Raw genomic sequence first — 16,070 nt, forward strand, 5'->3', positions numbered from 1 at the left:
TCATCTAAGGGATTGTGTCTGAAGGAGATGGAAGTGAGGCTGGTAAGAGTTTCATGTCTTTAAAAAATAATTGGAAGTGAATATGACACGATGTTATAGCTGATCATTCTGGGCAGTAGGAACATGGGAGGTTGTTATTTTAATCTTTATGCTTTTCTGTAAGTTTCTCAAGAAATTAATCAGAATAGCAGGTCATGATATAACTTCAATTATATTTAGCAGAAGAATAAAAATAAATCTTGTAGTGTTTCTTTGTATTCTTGCCTCATATAAAGGTCCATCGGGGCGCCTGGGTAGCACAGTCGGTTAAACCTCCGATTCTTGGTTTTGGCTCAGGTCACGATCTGAGAGACTCTCTCCTTCTTTTTATGCTCTCTCTAAAATAAATAATCTTTAAAAAAATTAAAAAATAAAGGTCCACCAAAGGACAACATGCCTTCTTATTTTGTTTGGATCAGAACAAGTATTGTAACTGCCTTTCCTAACTTCAGAGCTGAATACAAGCTGTAGGCCTTACAATTTTCTAATACAATGAGGTACCAGGTCTAGATTGAACATATTTTTTTTAAAGATTTATCTATTTATTTGAGAGAAAGAGAGAGAGCGGGTGGGAAGGGGCAGAGGGAGAGGGACAGCGAGTCTTTTAAGCAGACTCCACACTGAGGATGGAACTGACATGGGGCTTGATCCCACGACCTTGAGATCACGACCTGAGCCAAAACCAAGAGCTGGACGCCTAACCGACTGCCACCCAGGCGCCCCTGAACATTTTTTTTAAGTTCCGTTTTTTGATTGTACATTTATCTCTGTAAATATTTACTAGTAAAAGCTTTCAAAGCACAGTTTCATTTTACTTAAAGTCTTAGAGCCTAAGAACCCCATGAAACCACCATAGAGAAATGAAACATTAATTTTGTTTGGTACATCAGTAGCATTTGTATTAGTTGTATATTACTTTGCCATTTTGTCACAAAGCTAGAATTTTTTTTAGACGAACTAATTTTTTCACTGCATTGGGCTTAAACCATTCCTCTACTTAGCCTTTGTTTTAATTGTCTTTTTGGTTATTTTTAAAATAGGGATAAAAGGAATTTGCCATTTACACCTATTTTGGCATCAGTGAATCGCCTTATTCGTTATCATCTGGGTACGGTGGCAAAAGGATCTTTCATTATCACGTTAGTCAAAATTCCACGAATGATCCTTATGTACATGCACAGTCAGCTCAAAGGAAAGGTAAGGAGAAAATACTTTTCTGGGCTTTCTGTGGTCACACCCCAGACCTCAGCTCTGCATGGGGTAAAGCTCCCAATGATGTTAAGTCCATAGCTGTGAATGTTTTCTTCAAAATCCCTGCAAAGCAGAATCTAGCCCTTCTGCCTTGTCCCCCACTCTTGCTTTCTATATGCTCTGGCAAAATCCATCATATCACTGGTTTCCCAAAGTATCCTGTGCTTGTCTTCCTCTTTGTTGACTCATACCTTCCTCCTTGGAGCCTCCTCCCTGTCCCTAACTGTGAAGATAACATGCATTTCAACACAGGTTGGCTCACATGCTACCTCTTCCCAGAAACCTCCCCTGATTCCTCCTCCTCCTTGATGATGTCATCTCTGTTTTCCACTCTCATAGCACTAGGATCTGTTGCATATTCTGATTCTAACCTTTTTTTATGTTTTGCTTTTTTTTCTTCTACAGTAGTGTAAGTTCCTTTCTGGTCTTAGATATCTTACTCTATCTTATATGCAATAGGTACTAAATATCCGTTGAATTAAATTGATTAAAAATAATTTAGCTATTACATTTTGAGGGAAAAGACTGGTGGGTGTGGAGGCCTTGAAACATAGGTTGTGATTTTTTTTTAACTTTTATTTTTCTAACATTTGGAATATTCTGTATGATGGTTTGATTCTTTGGTTTTTAATTATTTCCAATTTTTGTCCTTTCCAGGAAAATGCTTGTGCTCGATGTGTGCTGAAATCTTGCATTTGTTGCCTTTGGTGTCTTGAAAAGTGCCTAAATTATTTAAATCAGGTAAAATATTTAAAAAATCAATCTAACATTCACTTTCAAAGACAGGTTCATCATTTCTTCTTCCAAGATAAAATAATTGAGCTTGTTGTTGTACATTGTGGCTTGTTCAGGTATGTCTATTTCTATCATATATTTTCTAAAGATTTTATTTATTTATTTGAGAGAGAGAGAGCACCCGTGCCTAAGCAGGGGGAGGGGCAGAAGGAGAGGGTGAAGCAGGCTCCCCACCCAGCAGGGAGCCCAATGCAGGGCTCAGTCCCAGGACCCTGAGGTCATGATCTGAGCTGAATGCAGACACTTAACCAACTAAGCCACCCAGGTGCCCCTATCATATTCTTATTTTTAAAAGTGACATGTATTCTTACCAAGGCTCGTTTTTAATTAATTGTAATGTAGGGATAAAATATCATTAGGGTTCATCTTTCAGGAAAGACATTTATGTCTTATCCCTTAATTAACATCCTTTCATCTTTGATTTTCCCTAAGAACCCATCTACTATAGTCATATTTCTTTAATTCTTCTTTTAAATGTTGTTTGAGGGGCGCCTGGCTGGCTCATTCCATAGAGCATACGACTCTTAATCTTGGGGTTGGGAGTTCAAGGCCCACGTTGGGCGTGGAACCTACTTTTTTTAAAGGAATGAATGAATGACTGAATGTTGTTTGAAACCTTTAGTTTAGTGAAAACCTTTAGTTTAGTTCACTTTTAGTGAAAAGTCACTGTGACACTTAAACTCATTTTTTCCTGCAGTTCTACTATTGTTCAAGACTAGTGTGCTCTCTATCCTGATACTTTTTTTGAGGGGGGAGGGGATCCAGCTGCTTGAAGACTATGATACTAGCCTGGGAAATATTATCAGAGGAAATGCTATCATTTCTCAGGTCAAATGGCAGAACTGGTATTACAGGATAACTGTTTTTAGGGAGCATTTTGGTCCTCTGTCTTGCTGTGTCTGGGTACACAGGACTTGCCAGGAAGCACTCTTCCCATCTTTCTTAATTTTTTTTTTTTTTTACCACTTCTCTCCATTCCTTGAAAATCAATTGTAATCTGCCAATGCCCTCTTGTAATAGACCAAAGATAAAAATGGACTTTCTCACCATTTACGGCTAAGTGATTCAAGAGTAGCAGTGCATTTTCCATTCACTCAAGGATAGTCTGAGGGTGGTAGTCCTGTGGCCGTGGTGGTGAGCATGCCTGGAGTTTGCTTTATTGGAGTTCTGTGGATAATATGAAAAAGCAGGCATGACATTTCATTAGCAAAATAAATTCTTATAGATTGTAATACCGTATGGATGGAAAGTGTTTGGAAGGTCATTATTAAAAATAATTAGTATCAGCCATAACAATCTGAAAAATTACATTCTTTAAAATTCAGAATGAGCCTTATCAAAAAGTTGATGGATGCACTAAAAATAATCATCATTACATTTTGTACCCATCACTAGATAGCTCATCCGCAGAGAGAGATGCTAAACCCACCTTTCCGGTCTCAGTTTCTACCACCTTCCCACAGGAACCTTTTGCTCTCGCAATTAACCAAACATGCCTGGAATGACATCCTTCCAACACTTGAGTAACTCCTACTGATCCTTCACGATTCTGTCTGAGCATCACCGCAAAGACGTCTTCTCTCAGTACCACGGTCCATCCACTGACCTTTCACAGCACGGGTTCATACCTCTGTGAAAACACTAAGAACATTAAACGGAAACCGTCTGTTTACATCTTTATCGCCACCTTTAGACCATTAGCTCCTCAAAGACAGGGATCTTAGTTTCTTCTGTCCCGAGACTATCACAGTGCTTGGTATAGAATAAGTGGTCTTTAAATGTTTTCTGAATGAGAAGTGCCTGGGTGGCTCAGTCGGTTAAGCATCTGCCTTCGGCTCAGGTCATGATCCCAGGGTCCTGGGATCGAGTCCCACGTCGGCTCTTTGATCAGCGGGGGACCTGCTTATCCCTCTCCCTCTGCCCCTTTCCCTGATCGTGCTCTCTCTCAAATAAATAAATAAAATATTAAAAAAAAAACAAATGTTTTCCTAATGAATTATTAATCAGTGAATATTTGGATTTTAAAAGACTAATAGGGTGATATAAAACCAGAAGAAAGAGTCTCCAAAAGGAGATGTGTAGTTATACTGAAGGAAGAGAACAAATCACATGATGTTAAGATGCTCAGTAACCAGGTGAAAAAATCCAAAGTTCTCAGCTCATCCCAAGCTAAACATTAATCAGCAATTTAGTACAAACAGTCCTGAGATGTATATCCAAACTTCAAGTTGGTCTTTCTTATCCAAGTTTTGTGCAGTTTGGATCTTCACTGTTTAAAGATTCAAGGGAAGCATTAACATAGTAATAAATAAATGAGTGAAGGTTTAGGGAGAGTGATTCCAAACTAATACTTGGTTCTGTTTGGGAATATGAAATGCTTCACTCTGGGGACTGATTACCAGGCTGCTTCACGTCTCCTATTTGCACAGGAATTTCATTTGAAGTGAGGTCAACATATTGAAGAAATTAGAACACCTCCTGGCATGAGAGGTTATGCCTAAGTATCAGTTGCCAGTGGAATTTTTTTAACCCTTGTTCCTGTGAAATGTTTCAGAGCCAGGTGGGCACCCATCCATTTAAAATATGTAAGACAGTAGGAATCATGGCAGTACTGAATAGATGAGCTCTAGAGACTTTTCTAAAATTTGAAAAAAAGCAGTAAGGCCCAAGAGTACGATCTGCTGGTGTTTGAAGGGGCATTCTTCTCAGCACTGTCACATACGTTTGGCAGTTACGAGGTTAGTGCTCTGCTAGAGATCAAGCCAGAGCAGGTTGTTCACACCTTTCCTTTTGTCTCTGGTGTTTATCACCGCTTTCTGAAAATGAAGTTCCTTTTTCCCCATACACGTTGGATTGAGTCCATACTTTGATAGCCTTGTAGGAGAAGGCACAGTGGATAATTGGGGGGATAGATAGTGGAGAGAGCCCAGATATTGAAGGTGTGTTTCAATCCCAACAGTTTAACTATTTGGCCAGCTCAGTGAAACCTCAGAGTCTCAGTTTCCTTCTTCAGTGAGTGGAGAAAAATATTCCTGTCCTCATAGGCTTTAGGTAAGGATGAAATCTAACGCAGATAAATCAACGCTTACAGTGCCTGGCTCTTGGTCCTCACCTAGTTAAGTGTTATCGCTCTCCCCCGCTCCCCTCATTTTATTGTTTTATAAAGGACTCCCAATGTTTTACTGTAAGATAAGAGAGTCTGGCAAAGATAAAACAAGAGGCAGTTCTAAAGATGTATCTACTTTCTTTAAAAGTAGATAGAATGTAAAATACTGAAGAGTTTGGAAAACTAAGACAAAACAAAACATCACCCATGATCTCACCATGCTAACATAGGTTACCTTCATTGAAATACTTACTATTAGCTTTGAGAAAAAGTTTCTAATCTTTTACTTCAGTGCAGTAATGTCTTATCAGACATTACTTATAGACTGTCTTATCAGTCTATAAACATCATCTGTAAAATGGGGATAATAATAGTATCTGTAGTGCCCATAACCATGAGGATGCAGAGGGATGGTATCTTCAGTACTCCGAGCATGTGCCTGGACACAGCAAGTCCTCTGTAATGACAGCTCTTATTCTGTAGTACTGTTCACAGTTAGTTTCTTTTACATTTTTATAAAATATTTTATTTACTTATTTGAGAGAGAGAGCACGAGCCGGGGAAGGAACAGAGGGAGAAGCCAACTCCCCACTGAGCAGGGAGCCCAGTGCCAGGCTTGATCCCGGGACTCCAGGATCATGACCTGAGCCGAAGGCAGACACTTAACACATGACTGAGCCACCCAGGCGCCCCTCATTCTTATTTTTCAAAAATTTCTTGTCTAATCACCTGTTTACATTCTGAAATTATCTTTGGAGTGTTCAATAGAGTACAGTGAAATAATAATACTAATTATAATGCCAGCTAATATTTATTGAGCACTTACCATGTGCCAGGCACTGTGGCTCACACTTTACATGTAGAGTCTCCCATTCAGAAATCTGTTTTGTCTACTCTTTGGAAATGGTTAATAATTAGTTAATGCCCGTTGCATTGTTTTCCTCCTGTCCTTTCTTTTGCTGTCACTCCTGAGATCAGTATGCAACTTTGAAGTCAAAAGCCTTGAGTAGGGCTGGATGACGCAGACCCCTGCTGGGCCAGTTGAGGTGCATTATGTTACTCATGGAAATGAGTGCATCCGACAGGGTCCAAGGCAGTAGAGAGTGGTAGAGAGTGGTAAGTTGGGAAGTTCATATTCCATCCAAAGAGGGCAGTCACTTCTTAGTTCTGGTATACTCTTGCTATGTGAGAATTTATAGACAGTTTCTAACTCTTCCAGTTTCTCAAGTGAAGCCAGAATTCGGGATGTTTGCATTTTATCTCCTTGCTATTAAAATGTTGACAACTAATTAAAAAAATAACTGAGTGAGCCAGAGCAAACGAGGTATTTGGGCCACACAATGTCAGTTGACCATGGCCCCCCAGTTGCCAGTGCTCAGAAAATTTAGAGGATAATAGCAGAGGAGTGTTGATACTGAGGTAGAGGAGACCAGAGTCCTTTTGCAGCACCGTATGAATTCCCATAAGCCCAATCCATGGTCCAGTGCCAAACTGCATGGAAAATATGGCTGGCTTCAAAAACGACCTTTGGGTTTTCAAAATAAGTCATTAATTATTTATAGCATAGCTGCTAGAGTTTTGCACATAAACAGAGTGAACTGTGAACTGCTTTTTGTTTCTGCGAGTGCTTATCTTTTTTTTTTTTTTTTTTTAAAGATTTTATTTATTTATTTGAGAGAGAGAGAATGAGAGAGAGCACATGAGAGGGGGGAGGGTCAGAGGGAGAAGCAGACCCCCTGCCGAGCAGGGAGCCCGATGCGGGACTCGATCCAGGGACTCCAGGATTATGACCTGAGCCGAAGGCAGTCGCTTAACCAACTGAGCCACCCAGGCGCCCTGCGAGTGCTTATCTTAACGTGTTGGGAAGGTGATTGTACATCTCATCTAACAGAATTCACTTTAGGTGGAGAGACTGTTAGAACTAGAATCTGTTTCTTGTGGGCATTACTCAGGCCTTGGTTTACTTCGACACCATTTGGAGGTAGTGCGTTTAATACTGGAGGAGATCTGCTTTCTGGCTGCCAAAGCTCTTCTCGACATAGTATGAGTGAGAATTGCAAGGAATATTTTTTGAGCACCTACTACCTGATAATATATACTAAGCACTTAATCTATATTATCACTTTCTCTCTACAACTCTATAAGGAAGGTTCATTTCCTCTGTAGAGAAAGTTGAGACTAGCATCTTGTGACAGACCGTATGACCTAGAGATGGGGGAAGTTTCCAAATCTAAGTTTGTGTAGTTGTTGCCACGATATCACCCTGTTTCCCATATAAATATATACCCTTTTTATGCAACATAAAGAAGACTATAGATTATTATAGAGAGTATGCAAACATCTCAAACTTTCATGTTGCATGCTATAAACTAAAACAAGTGATGGTTTCAAAGACAATTTAAGATTTGCAACATATTTTTAATTCTTATATCTCTTAAAAAGTCTAAGAATTTAGAACCAAACTGAATGAAACGGATGGTGTAGGTGGGAGTTTTTGCCCCCTCCATTCCTCACTCAAAATAAGAAAGGGGTAATTTTAATTACTTTTTCTCTCATTTAATTTACAATGATCCACACATAGAGTTGCACATATCTGTTCCCTTTCCCTACCATTGTTGTCTAGCTCTCCCCTATTGAGTTATTATATAAAGATTTTAAAGAGAATTTTTAGGTCTGTAAGTGAAGAAAGGAAAGTGTGGAAATGTAAACGCTGTATTCTGGGACATGTGGCCAAGCAGGCCTGGGTTATCTACATGGGGACCTTCTACCCTAACATTTTCTTCCATGTGACCAGGACTTTCTCACCTCATCCTGTCACACACCGATGTGACCAGGGACCACTTGGGCCTAATAGTCATCCTTTTAAAATGCTTCCTGGAGGGTGATCACCTTTTATCTTGCTTCCGGGAGTTATATAGCCTTAAGCCTCCATCCTGCCTGAGCAATTGTTGGGCACTCGCTAAATGTTAATCATTGATGCCTCTCTGCGGGAGGTTTAGCTCAAGATCAGGAAGGCTGTCTGAGAAGGGAGGTGGGCTGGAAAAATCTCATCCAAGTAGTAGAGCAGAAAGTTCAGAGAACAGAAATAGGGAAAGCCACAAAGAACTCAGTATTTCTTGAGAATCTTAGCGTGAATCCTTGCAGACAAGGAGGTATAGAAGTGGAAGGAAATTTTCACTAGCCTGCTGTGATCTGTAGTACAGTTTTCCTCCTGAAGAGGTCATCTTGACCTCTGTGTGTCACATGCAGCTCATCTTTCTGCCTTGGGAGTGGGAGAAAGAGCTTACAAAATATCCACTTAACTTTTTTCGGTTAGGCTGAATACAAAGGAGCTGCACAGATCTGTAGGAATATTGCCAAGAAAGCTAAATTTCTATGAGCGTATCCAACCCTGGAACTTAGGAGTGGAGAAAAGAAATTATTGCTGCCTCCTTCCCTGTCCACAAATAAATAGGCTTCTGCTCTAAATGTAGATGGGATGGGTGGGGCAGCGTGGGGAGAGAAGAAAGAAGCAGGAGAGGAGGAATAATAATTTCTTCTGAAATTATTGAAAAACAGAAAAGCTTTTATGGTTTAGTTTGGGGATGTTAGGCTCCTCTGAGTTAGCTGGTCTGATGATAGAGGAGAGAGATTGGAGGTATGGGGATCCTCTCTTGCTTCTGTCTCTTTCAGAGAAGGTCCTTTTCAAACTGGGAAGGGTAGAATAGCATAGTTAAGAGTGAGTTGTTGATCCTCATTGAGGAGGTGAAATTTAAGACAGTACCTACTTGATTTAAATGGGTTATCCAATATCTTTGATTCTAGACATTATAATGCTTTTTTTTTTTTTTTAACTTCAGGAAGCATGTCATAACAATATATAGTTAATATGGCAGGGTATTGTCCCCTGAAAACTTGTTATAAAGTAACTGGTTCATTAGTCTCTTGATTATGTCTTAGAATAAGGGAAGTAAGGTATTTTCCTTATGGGATGTTCTGTTTCAAATCACTACAGACATCTGTAAGTCATTGAATTGAAGAATTATAGTGAAAGATGCTGAAAGACTTGGAAGTTGTAGAGAAAGGCACTAGAAGATTGGAAATGAGGAAATGTGATTCGTATTTCAAAAGGGATAAGAAGATGGGTTGACAAGGTTGATATTGTTCCTGGGCAATACTCTAGAACAGGGGTCAGCAAAGTTTTTCTGTAAAGGAACAGATCGTAAATATTTTTGGCTTTGTGGCCATATAGACTCTGTCACAATTGCTCAGTTCTGCCATTGTAGCATGAAAACAGCTATAAATGCCATGTAAGCAAATGAACATTGCTGTGTTCCAATAAAACTTTATTTATAGAAGTAGGAGCAGGCCAGATTTGGCCCACAGGTGGTAGTTTGACATCCTCTGCTTTAGAATAAATTATTAAGTGGGTTTTTGGGGGGGGTTTGTTTTTGTTTTTGTTTTTTGTGAGTATGGAGGGAACTGGTCAGTCTTCATTCTTCGGGAATAGATCAGGACTAGGAAGTTCTTCTCCATCATTTTTCAGCAGAGTTACTATTATTACATAAGATCAAAAGTATAGTTTATTTTGATGTCATTGAGGCATTTGGCAGAATGTTTCAAAGGAAGCTTTAGAGATGAAGAAATGTAGACCACTGCAATTAGGTAGTTAACTCTTCAGTGCCTGCTATCTTTGAACTGATAAGAAGCATTGGCTGATGACACTATGAGAGCAAGCAGCAAATGAATGATACCAGAATAATCTAATAGTATCATTTCTTTAAAAGACTCTGTATGTTAGCTTTTGAGATAAAAAGAACTGCAAACATGACGTAGTAGTGTACTCTGATAATAAATTACCCCAATATGTTTGATGGAATTATATATAGTAAAATGATACTGTCTGTCTCAAAGAGCATCATTGTACCCCACTGCTCCCTTCCTGAAAACGTAGTGTCCCACTCAGTATAGTTTTCTTTCCTTGGCCCTAAAACACACTGTAGTTTTTTTTTAAGATTTTATTTATTTATTTGACAGAGAGAGAGAGCAGGGGGAGTGGCAGGCAGAGGCAGAGGGAGAAGCGGGCTCCCTGCTGAGCAAGGAGCCCCATGCGGGACTGGATCCCAGGACCCCAGGATCATGACCTGAGCCAAAGGCAGACACTTAACCCACTGAGCCACCCAGGCGCCCCTATACTGTATTTATAATCAATAAATTTAATTGTATAATGGCAAATTAAATTTTTGGTGACTCAGACTTCATCTTCATACCAGGTTCCTATTAACTAACAAGCATACAATAGGAACATTCATAAATTAAAAACTGTATCTCCCAAGCTCAGTGTTTAAACGGGAGTGGGCGGGGCACTTGGGTGGGCTCGGTGTTAAGCGTCTGCCTTCGGCTCAGGTCATGATCTCAGGGTCCTGGGATCGAGTCCCGTGTCAGGCTCCCTGCTCGGCGGGAGGCCTGCTTCTCCCTCTGCCACTCCCCCTGCTTGTGTTCCCTCTCCGGCTGTCTTTCTCTCTGTCAAATAAATAAAATCTTTAAAAAAATAAATAAACAAACAAACGGGAGTGGGCGATACAGGCTTCCAGTTATAGAATGAATAAGTCGTGGGGATGAAAGGTACAGCATAGGGAAGATAGTCAGCGGTGTCATACTGTGTGGTGGCAGATGGTAGCCACACTCGTGAGCAGCGCAGAACTTAGAGTTGTGGAGTCAGTTGTGGAGTTGTATAGCCTAAACTAATGTAACGTTGTCAACTGTACTTCAATTTAAAAAGAAGACTTTACAGGGGCTCCTAGGTGTCTCAGTAGGTTGAGCATCTCACTCTTGGCTTTGGCTCAGGTCATGATCTCAGGGTCATGAGATCAAGCCCTGCATCAGGCGCCACACTTAGCACAGAGTCTACTTGAGATTCTCTCTCCCTCTCCCTCTATCCCTCCCCTTGCTCCCATGTGCACGCACACTCTCTCTCTCTCTAATAAATAAAATCTTTTAAAAAAAGTAAACAGAACTTCACAGATAACACAATGTAAAATAAGCCCTTCATGTGCAGCAGTTTTCCAACAACTTTAACATTCTGGACTCACCAACAATTTAAGTCCACACTAAACCAAAAATTCCTCAGGATTATAAGTTTTAGTCACAAAACCTACATACTTTCCCTTCCGAAGACTCAGAAGTATTTGATGTTCTGGCGTGTATTCACGTTTCCCAGAAAATGTCAATCCTATTCTAGAATGCAGTGTACAAAGGGGAAAAAATTCAGAGTCTGTGACAGAGGGTCAGAGAGGACACGGAGCAGCAGAAGCAGGTATAATTGAATAAAAGTGTGTCAGCTGGGACTCAGTACTACAAGGGACAGAAAGCCAGCTCCATCTGGCCTAAAAAAAGAGAGAGCGAGGAAGCGGGAGGGAGAGAAAGGAGTGATTCTTAGCAATTTATTAGCTTCTGTGGCTGTAAAGTCCAGAAATGTGGCTAGTTCCTAATCATGCAAACATTGTCGCCAAGTACAAGTCACTGGTTTCTCTCTGCTCTTACTTCCATGATGGTAGCCTTGCCCTCTCTTTCACATTGTGACCTTCACCAGCTTCAGGCTCTTCCCATTATGTTGGCCAAACAGCCCTGACAGTTCTTACCCTCACACCTCGCTATTCAGGAAAATGAGAGAGCTGCTTTGTCAGGAGCTCCTATGGAAGAAGAAGGAGAAGAACTCCAGAAGCCCCAGGGTTCCCTTATCTTTTGCTTTCATTGGCTCCATTAGTTTATGTACCAGTCCCTGAACCCGTTGTTGTGGAGGTGGGTAGAACGTGCTGATTGGCTTATATCAACCAAGGCCCACCCCCCAGGGCTAGAGGTGATGTCCCCCACTCAGACTCTAAGAGAATGGGGAAGGACTGTTTTCTCAAAGGGGACTTAGGGTCCTGCTCCCAGGAGGGAGGGGTATGTTGGGCAACAAACAGCTGTCTACTACAAGAACTTTAAGAAGTGATAGCATGGAGGAAAGCACCAAAGAGGAGGTCTTCTAGATAAACAGCACAGCATCTTTGTGCTTTTTACCTATTTGTGTAGCTTTTAAAGCATCACTGATATGGTAATAATGCATCCCTGATACTCATAGTGATGAACCTGAGACATCTAGGAAAGGTTAAATTATGTTTGATTTACTGAGACGGGGAAGAAGTTAATGGATGTTGGAAAGGTTTATGTGTGTGTTAATAAATATCAGTGTTTTAAAAGGACTTAAATAAGCCAACCGAAAAGCTCTTTTTATCATATTGGGTTTTTTGTGTTTTTTTTTTTTAATGTCTAGTATTCCCTTGTGCTTAATCTTAACCTGTACCTCACCAGAGCCATGCGTTTAACTGTGAACTGTTTTCACAAGCTGTGCTTTAAGTGTATTTGGTTTATATCTTAACAAAGTAAAATTACATTTATTGATGAAAATACTGTTTTTTGCTTTTGTCCAGAATGCATACACAGCCACAGCCATCAACAGCACCAACTTCTGCACCTCTGCGAAGGATGCCTTTGTCATTCTTGTGGAGAATGCTTTACGGGTGGCTGCCATCAACACAGTGGGGGATTTCATGTTATTCCTAGGCAAGGTAAGACCAAATACGTTATCTGGGACATACAGTGAATTTTTGCATACATATATTTGCTTTTTCATTTGAAAAATATCTAGCCCACCAAAAAACTAAAAGTAATATGTGTAATATAAAAGAAGCACTTACAAAGCCCTTAGTATGTGTCGGGTACTGTTCTAAGTACTTTACCTGTATGGTGCTCATTTAATCCTAGCAACAAATTTGTAAAGGAAGTTCTGTTATTATCCTCATTTTACAGATGGGGACCTGAGATATAGCAGTTAAGTAATCTGTCCATGTTTCTCCTTACACATTTTGATCTGTAAAGAATTCAGGAATAGTCTGCTTAGTGGTTAGGGGTGCTGTATCTGGAGCCTGACTACCTTGATTTAAATCCTGGCTCTGTTACTTACTAGCTGTGTGACCTGAGGCAGGGTACATAACCATTCTGTGCCTCAGTTTGTTCATCTATGGAAGTGGGATAATAACAGAGCCAAACCTCTAGGGTTGTGAGGATTAGACGGGTTAATACATGTAGTGTACCTAAGACGGTGCTTGACACATTGTAAGTTCTCGATGAATGTTGGCTGTCATTGTTACTGTATATAAATGCCTTTAAAACAGAGCTGTGTGGGAATGAGACTTACCTGTCCTTAAAGTGTCTGAAAAGAGCTAATTTTTCTATATTATTAAAATCTGCAGAATAATAAATAACATTATAATTGGATTTTTTGTATCTGTAGTTCAAACCATAAAATACTCAGAAAATTTGAAAAATTGAACTGACACCACCATAACCGAATAATATCATTTTTATATATTTCCTCCCAGTGTTTTTTCATAGGCTTATATATCTATAGTCCAACAATCATAGCATACTTACCAGTTTGTTCTGCCCTTTGCGTTTATATTATATCGTATCCAGTTCTCCTATTGCTTTGATAATCTTCATAATTATTCATAATCATGATGGGTAGTATTTTATCAAATGCTATTCGTAGACATTCTCTTACTACTAAACACTTAGGTTATTCCAGCCACTGTGTTTTGAAAATGTTTTTGAAAAGGAAAAAATACTTGGTGTAGAGAGGCCAAGATACCAACTGTGCAGTTGTTTTGAAAATCTGTGATTAAACTTATACTATTGGATTTGTTCTCGTCATGTTTTTACAAGAGGAAATGTTTTATAGTAAGGATTGAATGAGTCAGTCCATGTTAAGGACTGAGTATAGTGCTTGACACTCTTATTAACTATTGCTATTATTTATATGCTATATGACTAATTTAGGAAGCCTTCAGATTTTTTGTCTATTTTATGTTTTACATATTTATAATTTATCCCTACTGCTAAGAAGGATATGAGGCAGCTTAAAATATGAACACATGCACACAGAGCAGTTAAAATAGAAGAGAAGCCATATAGAGGAATAACAGAAAATTATATTCAGGGGCAGCATTTTTTTAAAAATTTTTTATTGTTATGTTAATCACCATACATTACATCATTAGTTTTTGATGTAGTGTTCCATGATTCATTGTTTGTGCATAACACCCAGTGCTCCATGCAGAACGTGCCCTCTTTAATACCCATCACCAGGCTAACCCATCCTCCCACCCCCTTCCCCTCTAGAACCCTCAGTTTGTTCTTCAGAGTCCATCGTCTCTCATGGTTCATCTCCCTCTCTGATTTCCCCCCCTTCATTCTTCCCCTCCTGCTATCTTCTTCTTCTTCTTTTTTTTTTTCTTAACATATCTTGCATTATTTGTTTCAGAGGTACAGATCTGTGATTCAACAGTCTTGCACAATTCACAGCACTCACCATAGCACATACCCTCCCTAATGTCTATCACCCAGCCACCCCATCCCTCCCACCCCACCCCCCACTCCAGCAACCCTCAGTTTGTTTCCTGAGATTAAGAATTCCTCATATCAATGAGGTCATATGATACATATCTTTCTCTGACTGACTTATTTCGCTCAGCATAACACTCAGGGGCAGCATTTGATCATGATGGTGATTTTAGTAAACTCTGACGGAGACACTTGCTCAGTACTAGGTACTGAGGAGTGTACTTTATATGAAGTGTTATTCGTCCTCTCCTGTAGGGTGAGCCACTACTATTATCTTCATTTTATAGCAGAGGAAGCCAAAGTTTAAAGAACTAGAATGTGACAGAGCTGGAGTTCAAACTTAGGTCTGTCTGACTTCTCAGTTTTCAGTCACTATGTGCTGACATTAAGTTTGCCCTTGGACTTTTTTTTTTTTTAAGTCTTTTGATTCAGTAATTCTGTTGATGGTAAACCACTGCTAGAAATAATTCTAAATACAGAAAAATACAGCATTATTTCTAATAGTTACCAGTTGCAAAAAATCTACTGCTTACCAATAGAGAAATGGTTAGAAATAATAGCAGACTATTACCCACCTGTTACATCATGTTTTTCATTAAAAGTTTATAATACGATCAGTACATATGACAAGTGAAAAGGCTGAGTAAAACTACTTGACTATAACTGTTAAGTACTGTTTAAGAATGTACATGAGAAAGAATTACTCTCTCAAAATGTTAATGATTATCTTTGGATATTGAAAATATGAGTGAGAGGGAAAAGCAAGATGGCGGAGGAGGAGGAGACCTAAATTTCGTCTGGTCCCAGGAATTCAGCTAGATAGGTGTCAAACCATTCAGAACACCTACAAAATCAACAGGAGATCGAAGAAAACAATAGCAGCAACTCTCTGAACAGAAAAGCGACCACTTTCTGGAAGGTAGGACATGCGGAGAAGTGAATCCAAGGCAATATTTGGGAAGATAGACCGAGGGGGGAGGGAGCCACCATCGGCCAGTTACCGGGAAATGATAGAGCAGAGGAGCCTTGGAACTTTTAGAAGTCTGCTCCGCTGAGGGACGTCGCTCCAGTGGCTAAGCAGGGGGTGGAACCCTCACTGGGACAGTGTGGTCTCAGGACCCTTGGGGTCACAGAAAGACCGGGGGGTGCCTGAGTACGGCAGAGCTCCCAGGTATCGGAGCAGGGAAGCCAGCTACAGAGACGGAGCCGAGGAGTGGGCTCTCAGCTCAGAGTTGCCATAAACCATGATCCACGGCAGAGTCCGGACCACTGCCCAACAAGCGGCAGATCCGGGGAGACTCTCCTTCCTCCCCCGGGAGAAGTAGTGTGGGAGCACACCGCAGGACTCTGCTGGGTTTGGAGACTCCAAACAGGGTTGGGTGTAGGAGGTAGAAATGCTCGGTCACAAGCCAGGTGAGCATAGAGTGAGGCTGGAGACCGCAGAGACAGGAGTGAT

General features: G+C 40.2%; 1 protein-coding gene across 3 annotated transcripts in view; it reads left to right on the plus strand.

The window, feature by feature from the left end:
- SLC44A1 (solute carrier family 44 member 1) overlaps window positions 1–16,070 on the plus strand; it is a 196,107-nt gene that overhangs the window by 119,237 nt on the left and 60,800 nt on the right. For all 3 annotated transcript variants that reach the window (XM_032418520.1, XM_032418522.1, XM_032418521.1), the window contains exons 11-13: window positions 1,080–1,236; window positions 1,948–2,031; window positions 12,643–12,780. In XM_032418520.1, the coding sequence (XP_032274411.1) occupies window positions 1,080–1,236; window positions 1,948–2,031; window positions 12,643–12,780 (379 nt within the window). The remainder of the gene's footprint in view (window positions 1–1,079; window positions 1,237–1,947; window positions 2,032–12,642; window positions 12,781–16,070) is intronic.

Source organism: Phoca vitulina, unplaced genomic scaffold (genome assembly GCF_004348235.1).
Source record: "Phoca vitulina isolate PV1807 unplaced genomic scaffold, GSC_HSeal_1.0 scaffold21, whole genome shotgun sequence".
NCBI classification, from domain to species: Eukaryota; Metazoa; Chordata; class Mammalia; order Carnivora; family Phocidae; genus Phoca; species Phoca vitulina.